The sequence below is a fragment of the Megascapheus bottae genome, chromosome 24 (assembly GCF_031878675.1).
Source record: "Megascapheus bottae isolate mThoBot1 chromosome 24, mThoBot2.hap1, whole genome shotgun sequence".
Classification (NCBI taxonomy): Eukaryota; Metazoa; Chordata; class Mammalia; order Rodentia; family Geomyidae; genus Megascapheus; species Megascapheus bottae.
The window spans coordinates 18902078-18919423 of record NC_143532.1 but is presented as its reverse complement, the minus strand read 5'-3'; the positions used below and the strand labels follow the sequence as shown (position 1 = coordinate 18919423).

The 17346-nt window shown below is 45.8% G+C and overlaps 1 protein-coding gene across 2 annotated transcripts; it reads left to right on the top strand.

The window, feature by feature from the left end:
- The first annotated feature begins 310 nt into the window (after positions 1-310).
- Gins3 (GINS complex subunit 3) lies at positions 311-6227 on the top strand. Of its 2 annotated transcripts, XR_016539496.1 has the most exons (4): positions 311-552; positions 2364-2597; positions 4740-5194; positions 6064-6227. XR_016539496.1 is itself a non-coding variant. In XM_090357022.1 (3 exons), exons 1-3 carry the CDS (start codon positions 373-375, stop codon positions 4968-4970), a joined length of 645 nt encoding a protein of 214 aa, XP_090213148.1. In that variant the 5' UTR covers positions 311-372; the 3' UTR covers positions 4971-6227. The 2 variants fall into 2 exon arrangements, 1 of the variants encoding a protein (XP_090213148.1); XM_090357022.1 differs by having other exon boundaries at positions 4740-6227.
- Positions 6228-17346: the final 11119 nt, after the last annotated feature.

Here is a 17346-nt window from a genome sequence, read left to right as displayed (position 1 = left end):
AAGTAACGCGAAGCTAGAAGAAAAAGATGGGCAATGTCAGGGAACGGATAGAACACGATGCCTTTATTTGAAGCCCCTAAACGCGCTGTAGTTTCACACAGACGTGTCAGTGAGTGCAGGCACAGAACCCAGAACAGATGCGTGGCGCAGCTCTGACCGGGAAGCGGCGCCTCCTTTCACGGCTGGGAACGCGATCGGCAGACGCGCTCGATTGCTTCTGCCTGGGCGAGCTGCGGGCCCGCCCCCCGATCGATCGACTGCTCGGGCCTGGCCCATCCCAGAGCGCGGGAAAATGCATTTGCGGCGGCCGGGCTGTGGCTCCGGCTTTTCCTCCGCGGAGTCCTCCGGAGCCGAGGTCCTCGGGTCACCACCATGTCCGAGGCTTATTTCCCAGTGGAGTCGGGCGCGCTGGGACCCGAGGAGAACTTTCTCTCCTTAGATGACATCCTCATGTCCCAGGAGAAGCTGCCGGTGCTCACGGAGATGCCGCTGCCGCGCCTGGGCGCCTTCTTCCTGGACCGGAGCGCCGGGCCCGAGCGCGCGCTCCCGCAGGTGAGGCCGGGGCGGGCCGGGCGGGGGCCCCAGCGCGTCGTCCGCTCCGCACCTGGCCGTCCAGGTGGTCACGCTCGCGTGGGCTGTCACGTGACCTCTCCTCTCGCTCCCTTCCCCCCCCACCGCTTCCCGCCATTGCCCCGACCGCCTTCTACGCGGCTCCTTGGTACCATCTCCCCACCTCGCACGCCGCCGTGTCCCAAACACCCATCCGTCATCGCTCTCTTCCCTTCTCCACCGCCTTCTCACCTCCCCCCCCATCACACCCAGCCCAGTCCCACAGTTACCTCATAGTCCCGATTCCAGAAGGGGGCAAACACACGCATTGGGCCTTTGGAGTCTGCTATGTTTTTCTTTGGCCGAGTCATCTTCGCTGGTCCACATAGGCCGTATTTACCCATTCATCGGTTATTAGGCAGCTCAGCTGCTGCGCAGTGTGCCTCTTAGGAACAGTGTTGCACGCATGGAGTAAACGCACAGGCATCGCTCTTGTGGGATGATCTGGGTGCTGAGCAATGTCAGCAAGGGAAAGGAGGCATCGTGGGGCTAAACGGGGGGGAGACCACGCACAAGCTTGTGGAATCCCCAGCCCAAGTCACGACAAACATCCCCTAGGAATGCATATTCAGCCAGAACTTATGTGAAATCTTGTCTATCAGGAAGCTTGGCTCAGTTGCTCAACGTTTCATTGGGAGCTTGTCCCATAGGTCACTTCCTAAGTCACAGTGAAATTCCTGCTCCCAGGAAAGCTGTTGTTGAGGGCTAACCACATTGCTTCTATGTCTAGTTCGGATAGAGTACTCTCAGCAGTTCCGGGACAGGTGGAGCCCTCCAAAATCCATCCAGGTTCCCAACCTACCTGGCAGACCGGCTATGTTTAATCCTGCTACATCCACTATCTCCCTCACACGTCTCCCTGGAAATACCTTTAGTTCACCTTTGCTTTTAAAGTGTGGGAGCTTTACATTAGCAGTTGATGGGTTTTTTTTTTCAATTTTTTTTTTTTTTTGGTTGGTCATGGGGCTTGAACTCTGGGCCTGGCTGTTGTCCCAGAGCTCCTCAGCCACAGCACCACTTGCAGTTTTCTAGTGGTTAATTGGAGATAAGAGTCTCACAGACTTTAGTGCCCTTGCTGGCTTTGAATTGCCATACTGGGGTCTTAGCCTCCTGAGTAGTTAGGATTACAGGCATGAGCCACTGCACCTGGCTCTTCTTTCAGCATTTTAAGAAAAAAAAAATTGTCATTTCATTTCTATTATTTTGGGGATTCCAAGTTTCTGTTTAGAAGTTAGGGGGGATCTGGAGTTCTGGCTCAAGTGACAGAATGCCTGCCTAGAAAGTGTGAGGTCTGGGGAAAACAAGATGAGGGACCGGGGTGGGGGGGGGGGGGAAATGGGGACCAAGACATGAGAACAAATATCAGTGTTTTTGAAGTAATGCACCTTCTCTCTGGTGAATATAATGTAGCCCTTCTATAATTACAATAAAAGATATATGAAAAAAAAAAAGGAAAGTGTGAAGTCTGAGATCCAACCCCAGTACTACCACAGTAAATACGTGGCAGAGAGCTCCATTCTACCTGGTACTAGTAGTTCATGCCTGTAATCCTAGCTACCCAGGAGGATGCAATTGGAGGATCAAGATTTGAGACTCTTATTAACCAGCAAAAAGCCAGAAGTGGAGTTGTGGCTCAAGTGGTAGAATGCCATCTTTGAATGAACAAGCTCAGGAACAGTGCTCAGACCTTGAGTTCAAGCCTCAGTTATGGCACAAAAAAATAAAGATAGAAACTGCATTCCTGTGTGCTTCAGGGCTCGAAGCTTGAACTCCCCTTGTGGCTGGCAAAAGGACTTTTTGACAACAAGCGGCGCATTCTTTCTGTGGAACTTCCCAAGATCTACCAGGAAGGCTGGAGGACTGTGTTCAGTGCAGATGCCAACGTGGTAGACCTGCACAAGATGGGGCCACATTTCTATGCATTCGGCTCACAGCTCCTGCACTTTGACAGTGTGGAGAACCCAGACATTTCCCAGTCCCTGTTGCAGGTAAGAAGTGCCATGAGCGTGTATGGCCACCACACATCACTTTTCTCTAGGGAAGCATATGAATTTAGTGTGTCATTCATTTAGGTTGCTATGCAATTACTCTATGCCTGCCAGTTCGATTTTTTTAAATTCAATTTAGTTTTTAACCGATAAAACAAAAGTTCAACTGAGGGTGTTGTACTAGTTGTAGATCATTTGCCTGGCACATTTGAAGCCCCAAGTTTAAGCCCCAGCACCTCAGGGAAAAAAAATGAAACAAACAAAAGGCATGGAAGTTGTACATATTCACAGGGTGCTGTGTGGTATTTCCCCACATGCATATATGTGTTCTGTTCATGTCCAGTTGAACTGTGTTCTCCTCAAAGTGAACCATTTCTTTATGGTGCAGATTTAAAAACAAAATACTTCTTATTGCCGTCTGAAATGTTGGGTCATAACTATCACACTGTTGGGCTATCTTCCTCCTGAGTGTAATGTGTATTTAATATGCCTGTCTGCTATTCTGTTTGCTTCCTAAGAATTGGGACTAGCAGGTAATCCAAGAAATGATGGACTACAGGTGACAGGCATATAGATACACAGTTCCAGCCTGTCACAGATCTGCACAGAGTTGCTAGTGGAAACTCTGGCATTACTCATAATCTGCTGTGTCCCTTCTGCAGCTGACTTGGCTTCCCGTGAGCAGGTGTGTGACTGGCCTGAGCACCTTGACCTTTCTGAGCATTAGATAATGATGAATTTCAGAGTTAGATAAAAACCATGCAGAAGCCAGATGCCAGTGGTTCACACTTGTGATTCTACCTACTTATGAGGTTGAAATTCTACCAGCCTGGGTAGGAGTATCTTTGAGACTCTTTTCCAAGTAACCAACAAAAAGCTGGCAGTAGACTTCTGATTCAGGCAGTAGAGAATGAGCCTTGAGAAAAAACACGCAGGGACAGCACTCGGGCCTTGAATTCAAGCCCCAGGACCAGCCTAAAACACACACACACACACACACACACACACACACACACACATACACATTTAATTTCGAGATGCTTGCCTAGAACCCAAGGCCTTGACATTCTAGGCAAGTGTTCTACCACTGAGCTGCAGCCAGCATTATACTTGTTCTTTCCGCAGATGAAACAGTGCTGTGCATCATTGTCCTTTGTTGTAGAACCTTATCTGAAGTCTGCACACATATCTGTTCATAATGACACCAACCATCCTCTCTGCTCCTGGGATGTAAACAGTCAAGGCTTTACTTCCTTGTTTATAGAAATTGTTGGCTCAGGGTGCATTTCCTCCTAGGTATCATCCTCCATCAGATTTAGTGTTCACCACCCCCCCCCCCCACACACATATACACCTCTGTTTTCCTAGTGTTGCTTTTGATGTAAGTGGTAAGAAGCAACATTGCTCTACATTCAGGAAAAGAAGTCACTACATAGACTACAGTCACAAACTACATGGACTACAAGCTTAAATTCAAGTTTATGAAACTCTTGAGCAAAGCTAAAACAGGAAATTCTGTCTTACAATGTCCCCAGGACATGTTCTTTCTTACATTAGAGTCTTGCCTTTTAAATGAGTTGTATGTTTTCTTTTCCTGTCCTTGCTCTGAAGTGCTTTAAAGGTACTTACAGGTAAGGTGACTGTCATGAGACAGTTGAAGAATGTAGAGCAGGGGCTTATGTTCACGAAATAGCCTCACTAGATCTTGTTTCTCCTTTCTGCTCGTGGACATTCAGTTAAATCAGAAGTTCATTATCATCGGAAGCTTTCAGCCTTTGATCATGGGACAATATTATGGCTGCTGTCACCAATACCGATAATGAGTAATGCTTGTCAAGGAGCTTCCTGTGTGTCAGCCATTTGCTAGGTGCTATTCATTGGTTTTCTTAACACCCACTGGATCTCCACAGTAATCCATTTCACAGTCAGGGATACCAAGGCCTGGCAATGTATGATAATATACTTGAGTGGTAAAGGATACCCAGGCTTCCTACCAGTTTCCCTCATGCCATTTCAGTGAACCCCAAGGGGCATGGCTCAAGTGGTAGAATGCCTGTCTAGCAACTGTTCTAGTATACAAATAGACCTGGCTGTGTGGGATGGGAGAACAACTCTGATTTGTCTCACTGCCTTTCCCTTCAGACTTTTATAGGACGTTTTCGCCGCATCATGGACTCCTCACAGAACGCCTACAATGAGGATACTTCAGCTCTGGTAGCCAGGCTGGATGAGATGGAAAGGGGCTTATTTCAAACAGGACAGAAAGGACTGAATGACTTTCAGTGTTGGGAAAAGGGTCAAGCTTCTCAGATCACAGCTTCCAACCTTGTTCAGAATTACAAGAAAAGAAAATTCACTGACCTGGAAGACTGAAAGCCTAAAGAACACAGAATTACTCTTTAGGAACTTATCCCTTGGATGTCCTTGATAAGACCCAGATGACTTTAAGAGCAAAAAAAAATGTCCTATTTTATAGTTTCTAACCTGAAGCAGTCTCCAGAATTTATACTATCTGGTGTGAAGAGGATGATCTGATGGGTTCCCTGATCCTGTAAGTCTTCCTGGACTGATATCACTGGATCCACTGCCCAGGCCAGGTGAGTTGGAGTTGGGCTTCCTGTGCCTGGGGGTGGAGACACCCTCAGATGTCCACTTTCACTGGCTGCAGCAGACATATACAAAGTGGGTCACTTTTATCTGTTCACAAAAATGTTCTCTTGAGCTTGTTCATCTTCCTCATGGTTGAACAAAGCACAGATTCTCTGGCTTGCTGTCCTGCCTTGAAAATATTTCCTGCAGCCTACCAGTGGGGAGTTACCCCAGTTTCCAAAACAGTCACCAGGATGAAGGAAGAAGGGGGAGATGAATGGCCTGGCAGGAAAGAAAAAAATGTTGCTTGCAGACCCTGGCATCTCATTGCTGCAGTCAACCCAGTGGGGACTTTTGAAACAGCCCCTGCTCTTCCCAGTATCTTGGGAAGCACCACAACTCCATTCCCTGACTAGACGAACTGTCAGGCCATTGTTTGGAATTGTGAAGTAGTTTATTAAAGGTGTTAAGCAGCCTTTATTGCATCTGGAATCAGGACTTGAGCATTGTAGATTATAAAGAGTCCTGTTTGAGAAACCTAGTGTGGTAGATGTTAAGTAGGCAAGAGAAGAGGCCTTGATTGTATATTTTGCGGGCAGAAAGTTCTGCATTATTGTTGCATAGAGGACCTTGACCATTTACCGGGAATCTATTTAAGCCAAACCAAATGCTTCCCTGGAAGGCAACAGGAAACCTGGGTGAGAAACAGGGTTTCCTGGGACCCATTGGACAGTGGGCCCTTTCTCCACACTACTGTCCCCTCTCTATAAAGTATTCTATTTAGGTATCTAGATAGTGCAGATGTAATCTTAGAATGACAGAAATATGTTTTAAATGCCTATTTTAGAATAAAAGGGGTTTTTAAACTTAATTTTAGGACTGGACGATCAGCTTTTCCTACAAATCATTCTGTACAGGTACTGTTTCTGTAGCTCCAGGACTGCAAGTGTTCTGCAAACCATCCAAAAACTTTGTCTTTGAGCCGGATGTGGGGGCTCACGCCTATGACAGTAATACCCAAATAAATCCTTGTTTTAATAATTGCTCTTTGTTTTTTTTTTTTTCGGTACATCATTCATGCCCTTGTTTTTGTTCCCACTTCCATTTTTTCGCCTACTCATAGCCTTTAGCATCCTGCCAGACCTACCTTCTTACTACATCTCTTAGGTTTCTACTTTGAGATTGTTTACAGAGTCTAAGCACCTCTTAGTCCCTGTAGTGCTGTCGTATGGGTCCAGGCTCCCACCATTTCCTTTCTGGATTGCTGATATCATCTTGTAACCGTCTCCCCACATTCGCTCTCACCTTCCTTCAGATTTTTACCGTGGTAGCTCAGATGGAGCTAGTACAGGATTCAGATCTTGCCAGGCACTGGTGGTTCATGCCTGTAATCCTAGCTACTTGAGTGGAAGGGGATCACACTTTGATGTCAGCCTAGACAGTACAGTTTATGAGCCACTATCTCAACCCATAGCTGAGGTGAAGGTACACTTAACATATGTGGGAAGGTGAGAACAAGAGCATCGTGGTTCCAGACCAGCCCAGGCAGAAAAGAAGCATGGTGGTGTGTGATCCCAACAACTACAGCTTAAAAGGATTGAGGCTCACCCCCTTCTCAAAATAACTAGCGAAGAGGATAGAAAGAGAAGAATTAGGGAAGGGTGACACTGATCATGATGTATTGATAAATCGGTATTGAATTGAAACCCCTTTGTACAACTAAAGATAATTTAAAAATTTTAATAATAAAACACAGGGCTGGAGGTCTGGGTCCTGGTAGAGTGCCAACTTGCAAGCTCAAGTCCCTGTTTTCAAATCCAAGTAAATCCAACAAAAAGAAAGTCTTGACCATTGCTCAAAGTCCTCCCATCTCTAAGAGGGCTCATATAGACATGTAGCCCTATTTTTCCCAAAGTGTCTTTACTCCATTGATCCATTAATCACTTTTCTTACTGTGCCTATAACAGAATCAATATTCTGTCTTCTCCCTAGGAAAATTCTGAGCATCTCACAGTGTGTTTAAGCAATCCACACCATACGACCAGATGGCTCTGAAGTGAACTGTAATAAAGAATTGTTTGGGCCAGGAGCATGGCCTAGTGGTAGAGAGCTCACCTAGCATGCACAAAACCCTGGGCTTGATTCCTCAGTACCACATACACAGAAAAAGCTGGAAGTAGTGCTGTGGCTCAAGTGCTAGCCGTGAGTATAAAGTGTCCAATGACAGTGCCTGGATCCTGTCTGTTCAAGCCCCAGGACTGACAAAAAAGTGTTAATCGACTCACTGAAACTGTCCTGAGGTCCAGTCTAGTGTTCAGGCATAATTCAGTGGTAGAGCACTTGCCCAGCAGAGGTGAGGGTGGATCTACAGCACTGTTTAATAAAGAAATCCTTTGTATCTTTTTTATTCTATCTCTTCAAGAAACCCCTTAGGACTGTTTGTGCTGAAACAGTGGACTGTAATTGTGCCAAGACTGACCTCAATAAAAAAATAAAAGTGCAGCTGGGTGCTAGTGGCTCACGCCTGTAATCCTAGCTACTCAAGAGGCTGAGATCTGAGGATTACAGCTCAAAGCCAGCCGTGGTACAAAAAGTTTGAGATACTCTTATCTCCACTTAACCACTGGAAAACTGGAAGTGGTGCTGTGGCTCAGTGTGGTAGAGACTAGCTTTGAGTTGAAGAGCTCAAACAGCACCTGGGCCCTGAGTTCAAGTCCTACGATCAACAAAAAATATTAATAGGGCCGGGAGTCTGGCACTCTGGTATAGTGCTTGCCTAGCATGTACGAAGGCCCGGGTTTGATTCCTTGGTATCACATACATAGAAAAAAGCTGATAGTGGTGCTGAGGCTCAAGTGGTAGAGCTCTAGTCTTGAGAAAGCCCAAGAACAGTGCTCAGGCCTGGAGCCCAAGCCCAGGATTGGCAAAACACACACACACACACACACACATATATATATATATATATATATATATATATATTAATAAAAATAAAAGCAAGGCCATTTGTATATTTCTGAAAGTGGATATTTTTGTGTTCAAGAGGAAAGTCTGTACTACAAGGAACTGGTTGAACAAAATGTATGTACACATATAACTATAAGGATTACTCTATGCCAGGTGCCTGTAATTCTAGCTATTTAGGAGGCTGAGTCCTGGAGGATCATGATTCAAAGCCAACACACTCAAGGAAAGTCTGGTTCCAATTAACTATCAAAAAGCTGAGAAAAAAAATGCTAAGAGACAGCACCCAGGCCCTGAGTTCAAGTCCCAGTACTCCAATACTGGTACACATACACACACACACACACACACACACACACTGTAAATACAGATGTACACCAACTCAGGCTCATGCAGACTTCAAGTTTTCCTTCAATGTCCTCTCCTGTTCAGAATCCAGTCCAAATCCCTTCTAAGCTAGAGACATACATCAAGAGGTTGAGCACTTGCTTAGCACACGCAAACAATAATAGCATTGCGGTCATTACTATATTTCAGAAATGCAGCTTACTCAAGCAGATTCATAAGGAAAGGAGAGAGGATGCAATCTGCTTTTCTCCTGGATTTTTCACTTTTTTAAATATGACTTACAGAAAAAGGCCTCTTTTACTCAAAGCTTCAGATATTCTCCCTGACAATCAGAAACGTGATTGCCTCCCCATTCTTTCCCAACACCCTTGAGCTAATTTTCCTTGTGTCTAAATGAGTTTAAAACGAGCACCAATTTATACACCAACATTATTAACAAGTGTCAGCACAGCTCTGAAAATAGTGCCTGGGACTTGCTCGTGTTTTAGAATTCATAAAGGAGCCCAGAGTCACAGCTCATCTTGCAAACTCCCACCATGGCTAATTGCAACAGAAAGCCAACTTTGCAAGCCTTAGAACATTTTCTGCTTCCATTTCACCCTTGAAAGAGTTTGTCTGATTGCCACATGATTTGTATGTCTCACTTTGCACAACTAAAAATCTTACTCAAGGATCCCCCACAACACACACACCCCTGCCACCTTTGGGCACACACAAAAAAATTACTAGCTAAGGAATGTAGCACAATTGATGGGTGAGTGAGGACTTGGTGATCAATGAAGGAAACTTGTGTCTGGGATTGTTTTGAGTCTTGAGGAAAGACTGGAGACAGAAAGCAGTCTCTTGGAATAGGATCCAAGGAAAAAAATGACAATGATCACTCCAGAGTGGCCTTCTCTTAATGCAACCCAGAGGGCCTGGCACTTATCTCTGTTCAGAAGCAGAACTTTGGGGAGGAGGGAACGGTTTAAAAGGGCACCTTTATTTTCTAATTTAGCACTTCTTGTTTGCTTTCATTTGTTTTTTCCTGTTTGGGTTTGGTTTTGTTTTTTTTTTTTTGTATTGGTCTGGAACACAGGGCTTGGAATTTTGGCACTCATGGCTGGCATTCTAGCACTTGAGTCATACCTTCATTCTGGCTTTCTTTTGTGCGTGTGTGTGTGTGTGTGTGTGTGCACACGCGAGTGCGCGCACATGCGTATTTGTGAGAGTTCTGGGGCTTGAACTCGGGGCCAGGGCACTGCCCCTAAGCTTTTGTGCTCAAGACTAGCACACACTCTACCACTTGAGCCACAGTTCCACTTCCAGCTTTTGGGGGGTTGTTAATTGGAGATAAGAGGCTCATAGACTCCTGCTTGGGCTGGCCTCAAATTGAGATCGTCAGATTTCACCCTCCTGAGCAGCTAGGATTACAGGCATGAGCCACTGGCGCCCAATGACTTCAGACCAGCTTTTTGCTGGTTAGTTGGCAACTGAGACATTCAAACATTCCCCACTATCACCCCTGCCCCGTGGCTGTCTCTAAACAGATCTTTCAGATCACAACCTCTTCTTGAGTAGCTAGGATTACAGATATATTCCACACTGATGCTCAGCTTGTTGAGAGAGAAAGAGAGGGAGACAGAGAGAGGGATGCACTGGGGCCAGAACACAGTCTCTTAGCTTTTTCACTCAAGGCAGGAATGCTACACCACTTGAGCAACAGCTCCACTTCTGGCTTTTTGGTGGTTAGTGGAGATAAGAGCCTCATGAACTTTCCTGCCCAGGCTCACTTCTAACCAAGATCCTGTCTGTATGATGGCCAGACCCCTAGGGGATCAATGCTGATGAACAGATCATCCAGGTTCTGTTGCATGGCTTCAGAATGCTGAGAAATCGGGGAGCTAATGTTTTAAGAGCCAGATGGTGGGGTTATGGTTTATTAGATCTTTTTGAACTGATAGCTGCTACATACAATCTCAGAAATCCTAAACAGAGGGACCTATAAGGATAATCTAGTCGAGCAAAAGAAGCTCAGAGACAGTGCCCAGGCCTTGAGCTCAAGCTCCAGGATTGGCAAAAAGAAGAGCCTCCAGTACTAGTATCCCCATTTTACAGAGGAAGAAAAGCTCAGGCCAATTACTAGTGGCTCATACCTGTAATCCTAGTTACTCAGTAGACTGAGATCTGGAAGCCACTCTGGGCAAGAAAAGCCATGAGACTAATATCCAAAGTCACGTAGCAGCCAGAGTTGGCCTAGGCCTAGAACCTGACTGGTTCAGTTCTGAGGGTCAGATTCCTAACCTGTTCCTGTACTGACTGGATAGTTAGCCACAGAGCCAGGCCTGGGCAGCCCTGTCCCATGATGCTGTGACCACAAGGCATTTCTGCTACAGTCTTAACCCTCCATGGCAGCTTTTACAGGAAGTATCACAGCCACCTCTCCTGTGTGTTTCCTTTGGCAAACATGGCCCAAACCATACCCATGTCCCATAACTACTGTCTATAATGTAACTAAGACCATCTTTTATTTCAAAACACCACTCATGTCATTGACAATTCATGCTCATTCCTGAGATTGCAAGTTGCTATTTTTGAAAAGTTATTTGGCATGCCTCAGGGGCTCGAGCCTGTTTAATCTGGGTATCTCAGTTGGCAGAACACTGAGTGGCCTCAGGGTTTGATTGTGTGTGTCTAATCTGGCTGTTACCAGAACTCCCCTACCTCCCTCTGTTTCCACCTCCAGTCCCTTGATCAAAACAAAATGAGGTTTGCCTGATAGTTGATTTCTGTTTGTAGAAAGAACCCACTAGGCTCAACTAGCTCCTACAAGCAGGGTTAGCTGACTCCTGGCCTCCTGTGCAGAAATGACTCCCATTCCTTCAGCCATCCACCTGCCCCTCAAGTGAGGCCCACCCAATGCCAGGGGTGAGTGTAGAGTTCAAGGTGGGGAAGGGAATAGCTGTCCATCCCCTGTCTTTATTAAGTGCAAAGACAGGGGTAAATCAGACTGTAACAATATGTAACAGGCTGTGATTTAACTGTGAAAAGAAACAGCTAGGGGCTTCTGTAAGTGGTGAATTCAGGAAGGGGCTCTTGAAGGAAGGGGGATGAGGAGCAGGCCCAAGGGAGGACATCAGTCTAGGCAGGGACGACAGCAAGTGCCATGGCCCTGGCATGTGAGAAGTCCGTGGTGTGGAAGGCCTGGTTGGCAGGAATGGGCATGAGACTGACAGGTGAGGAAGTGGGGACCGGAGCCTTTGAGAGGTGAATTCCACAGCGGGGCTGATTGTGGGGAGCTGGTAGAGGTGGGGGTGGGGAGGGGGACAGGAGAGATCTGAAGAGACTGAGAGGCAGTAGTACAACAGGGAACCCTGCTCCTGGCCCAAGGTAAGTTAACCCTTTGTTAATCCAGAGAGTGTGGCCAGGGGAGTGACTTATTAATATAGATTAGTTATGCAAGGGGAGCTTTCATTGTGACATTTCTACACTTGTTCATGTCTTCCAATCATTCCAATCATATGGTCCCCAGAAAGGCACCATTTGTGAATCTGTTAGAACCACAACTTCTAGTACTCCTGCCCTGCAGAGTCACCAGAGCACAAAGCACAGGGTCTCCAGTTGTCAGCTGTCCCAGTCCAGAATGTGTCCCCATTGTCAAGAGGAAGATGTGTGTGGTGGGTACCCTGGCACTCCCAACACCACTGGCAGGCCACACCCACCCTGGCATAGATTAAGGACATGGAGGAGCTTATTTCAAGGTGTGAAAGGAGACACAGAAATTGTGAAACTTCACTTGTCTCTGAGTGCTCTAGGCAAGGTATGAAAGGAATTTACATTCCCTGCAGCAGGTTAGAAACCTTGAAACTGGCTTTGAGTAGTTGATCAGCAAAAGAAAAAATACACAGCTGGGTGGGTGGGGCACTGGTGGCTTAAGTTTGTAATCCCAGCTACTAGGGAAACTAAGATGTGAATATCTCAGTTCAGAGGCAGCCCAGGCAGGGTGGGAAAGTCTGTAAGACTTTGATCTCCAAACTACCCAAAACAGGAAGTGGTACTGTGGCTCAAAGTGGTAGAGTGCTAGCCTTGAGCAAGAAAAAGAAAAAAAATGGAAAAAAAAAAAAAAAAACACCTCTGGGACAGCACACAAGCCCTGAACTCAAGTCCCACAACCAACAACAACAATAATGTGAATTTGGGACTTAGGTTCTCTTCAATCACAGTGAATTAAGTCCAGCTGCAGTGGATGTTAGCCAATCACCTGCTAAGAAAATGGCACTTTGGTGCTGAGAATAAGCCAGTACTTCAGCCTCAGGGGTCCTTCTACATAGAAAGTGCTCCCGAGAACAGCCCACAATCCAGCTGCCTCCACAGCCTGCAGAGCAGCAGGCCTGACACTTTAATTGCTCTGCTAGAAACAAGTTAATGGGGTTTTAATAAAAATAGAACCCAAATAGGCGTTGAGTCCCCTATTTTTTGCAACCAAGGGCCTTGGAGGGTTTGAATTCCACAGGTGGCCAGGTAGTCTCTTGAGACAGTTGGGAATAACGCTGAAGTGAGCAGAAGGGGCAGAAAGCACTAGACTGCCATCAGTCATAGCCAGTGGTGAGACAAGTGGAAAACAGCTCAAAGCAGTAAAACTTGGGGAGAGATCCTATGGGTCCTGCCCCCCATGTCTGGTATGAGTGCAAGGGCCCTTTGCTGCTCATTAAACCAGTTTGAATCTTTGAAAGTAAATAAGGTGTCATTTTTTCCCCATGCATTAGTAGTTCTAGACAGAATCCGCTCATAACTAAAGGCTCAGGCTTGGAGCTGAGAGCACATGGATTCAAATCCCAGCTTTGCCTGGTTATCAGTCATGTGACCTGAGGGCAGGCAGCATCCCCCTGTGCCTCAGTTTCCACATCTAAGAAGCAGGAGTTGGAATTGTAGTGATTTTTGTAGAGCTTGGAGGACCACAAATGGCTTTAGAAGTGGAATGGGAACTCAGGAAGGGGAACAGGTCTTGGTCAATGTCACAAAATCCTGCCTAGTGAATACATCCACTGTGGCCCTCCCACATGTGTCCTAGCCACACTGGAGTCCCATCTTGCTGGTAGCCCAGAAGAGGCTCATGATCAGCTTTCCATCTGACTTTTTTGGGGGGGATGGGGGGAGCAGTGTTGGGGATTGAACCCAGGCCCCTTCATGGATTCTAGTTAAGTGCTTACCAACCAAGCTGCATCCTCAGGGTTTTTTGTTTTGTTTTGTTTTGTTTTTTTGTCTTGTCTGTCCTAGGGCTTGAACTTAGGGCCTGGGCACTGTCCTTTGCTCAAGGATAGCACATTACCATTTAAACCACAGTGCCACTTCCAGTTATTTTTTTTCTATATGTATACTGAGGAATTGAACCCAGAGCTTCATGCATGCTAGGCAAGCACCCTTCCACTAAGCCACATTCCTTGTCCTTGTTTTCTTTCCTTTCCTTTTCTTTCTTTTCTTGTCTTTTTTGGAGACAGGATGTAGCCCAAGCCCACCTCAAATTCCAAGATTCTCCTGTCTCATCCTCCCAAAGGCTGGAATTAGAGAGTGTACCACTACATCCAACACCACTTTTGTCATCTACTTTCCACAGCGTTCCGGATCCTCACATTATTGTTTTTGCTTGAGAAATAAGATATAGTATGCCAGAAGATCAAATTGCTATTTACATATCATTTGTTTCCTACTGAGGCTTGTGCCTGTTTCTAGTCCTGACAAGTGATCAAGATTTCCTGTAAGTTTGCTAAGGGAAGCATTTCAGAGTTTGGAGGCTGAGACTGTGTTTGAGTGCATATGATTGTATTTGAGTGTGTGTTTGTGAAAGTGATGGTATCAGAGGATGTGTGTGGTTATGTGAGGTAATGAAAGTATATGTGAGTGGTTATACAAGTGTGAGAGAATGACTGTGTTACACATGTATGTATGTGTGAGTGCTCATGTGTGTCTTGTGTGAGTGTGTGTTGCTTTGAGAGTTTGTTTGTTTTTGTCTGTCATGGGGCTTGACCTCTGGGCTTGGGCGCTGTCCCTGAGCTCTTCAGTTCAAGGCTACCACCATACCCCTTGAACCACAGCCCCACTTCCCATTTTCTAGTGATTAATTGGAGATAAGAGTCTCATGTTCTTTAGTGCCTGGGCTGGCTTTGAACCGTGATCCTCAGGTCTCAGCCTCCTGAGTAGCTAGGATGATAGGCATGAGCCATCATGCCCGGCTGCTTTGAGTTTTTTGAGAAATCTGTAACATTTTTATTCTTTCATTTAAAAATAACAATCAAAAATTATTTAGAGATTAGGAATGTTGTTTTGCATTTTTGCAAATACCTTTACTGTCTGACCTAATAAAAGATAGCTGTGCTGGGTGATGCTCCCATCTGTAATCCTAGCTACTCAGGAGGCTGAGATCTGAGGATTGCGGTTCAAAGCCAAGCCAAGGCAGGAAAGTCCATGAGACTCTTGTCTCCAATTAACCACCCAAAATGCCAGAAGTGGAGCTGTGGCTCAAGTAGTAGAGTGCTATCCTTGAACAGAGAAAGCTCAGGGATAGCACCCAGGCTCCCAGTCACAGGACCAGCACATACAAGAAAAGATAACTGTGTTCATTCAAGTTAGTTTCACATGTCATGTGGCCTCTAGGAAACTGCCAGCACCCTGTGAGATGATGAACATGCACAAGTGCTTAGGCAATTTTGTCCCCAAGTCATATTTTGGATGTTGCAGGTAACTAGAAATGTCGTTCAGTCCTTGGGGCACACACTATGTCTTCCTTTCCCCTTGCCCCTCTTCTTTCTCCTGCCTTTCATGATCCCCTGTATGGAGGTGACATGTCCTCACCAGGTGGCTTCCTTGAAGTCCTGCCATACCATTCTGCTCATACACCTAGGCTTACTTGTGTTGTATTTTGTACTTGTTCTGTTCTGGGGCCTTTCCTTATACCTCACAAAGAGTCTTCTTGGAGGCCTGGCTGCCTGGTTTGGTTTCCACCTGTGGCAAGCTTTGACATGGTATGGGGACACCTTCTGCTCCTAGCTGCTTGTCCTGCGCACCACCAAAGTGGCTGGACTTCCATTCACAGTCATGCACGAGCATTCCTGCAGGATTCCTGGAGTAGAGTCAATGTCCTAAAGGCAATGTGCATTGAAATTTTTAATTGCTACCGTTAAATTATGTTCCCAAAGGGCTGCATTTTTCTTTTTGAAAAAAGTTTATCTAATTACAAAACTAATTCACAGTCATGAGTGTGGGCATGTGCATGTGTATATGTGTGTTTAGGGTTAAGTCTCACTTTGTAGTCCCAGCTGGTCTCCAATACCCAGTCTTCTCACCTCACCTGACAGCTGCTGCATCTGACACCACTACCCCAGCTTATTTTCCTTGAACATTTGTAAGAATATGAATTAGTACTTGGCCTGGCACCCGCCTGTAACCCCAGCTAAATGGATACATAGGTACAGGGATTAAGGTTCAAGGACAGCCGGCAAAAAAATCTTGAGACCTTGTCTAAAAAATAACTCAAAGCATGAAGAGCTGGCGACATGGCTCAAGTGATTGATCACCTCCTAGTACATGGAAAGCTCTGAATTCAACTCCATAGTACTACAAAGATGTTCAAGTACAAAAGTCCCTTGTTTACACTGTGGCCACTCCAAAGGCTTCTGTGTGACTGTAGCATGGAGTGTTGAACACACAGAGCAGTTCAAACCTTGGCTCCTGGTTCAACTTCAAATCCTGGCTCTAGTATATCTTTTGTCTTCTCCCATCCTTTTGCCTGTTTCCTGGCTTGCAAAGGGAGACAAAGAAACAGGTCTTGGGTTGTGGCTATATTAAATAAATTCACATGCATAAACTGTTTAGAACTGGTTCTGGCACAGGGTAAGTAGTAATTAAATGTCAGCTCTTATTATTTCCAGGGTTTGGCTATTGTAACATTCTTAACCATTTCTTTGCACACATCTATGATTACTTATGAGGGATAAATTCCTAGAGGTGGAATAGCAATGTTGATCATTAGCATATTTATAAGATTTTGAATCCATAGTATAAAACTTCTCTCTAAAAGATTCACACTGAATAGCTGACCCAGGACTGGTTTTTAGGGGTAAACAAAAGGAACACAAATCCTTCCACTCATGGAGTTCAGGATAGACAATGTTTTGGTTTTGCTGGCGGTGGTATTTTTCCAGGGCTTTGGACAAACTCAGGGTCTCACACCTACTAGGAAGTGTTCCCCACAGACTCCCATCCCCAGCCCTGACATGGGGTTTTCATTGGCTAGGGGTAGGTAGTAAACTAAATAAACAAGTGATCTATGCAGAAGTGGCCATTGCCACAGAAAAAAAAAGCGGGGGAGATGTTGAAAATGCTAGGACAGCATGCAGCTGCAATCGTAACGAGAGGAGACCTACCTGAGGAAATAGCATTACAGCAAAGACCTCAAGAAGGAAAATTGGACACCTGGGAAATATGCTTCAGGCAGGGGGAATGGCATATGCCATGAGGTAGACTTGCCTGGAATGTGAGGATCATGTATAGCCGAAAAGGTCAGTGGAGTCAGTGAGGGGATGGGGATATGTCACCAAGGGATTGACAGGCTGAATCACAGGCCCATGTGGTTCATGCCTGTAATCCTAGCTGCTCAGAAACTGAGATCTGAGGATTGTGGTTCAGAGTCAGCTGGACCAGGAAAGTCTATCTCCAATAAACTACCCCCATCCCTCCCAAAAAAAAGAGCCAGAAGTAGAGCTGTGGCTCAAGTGGTAGAGTGCTAGCTTTGAGCATAAAAGATCAGAGACAGCACTGAGGCCCTGAGTTACTTACACATATACATACACCAAAAAAGCATTAAGAGGAAGTG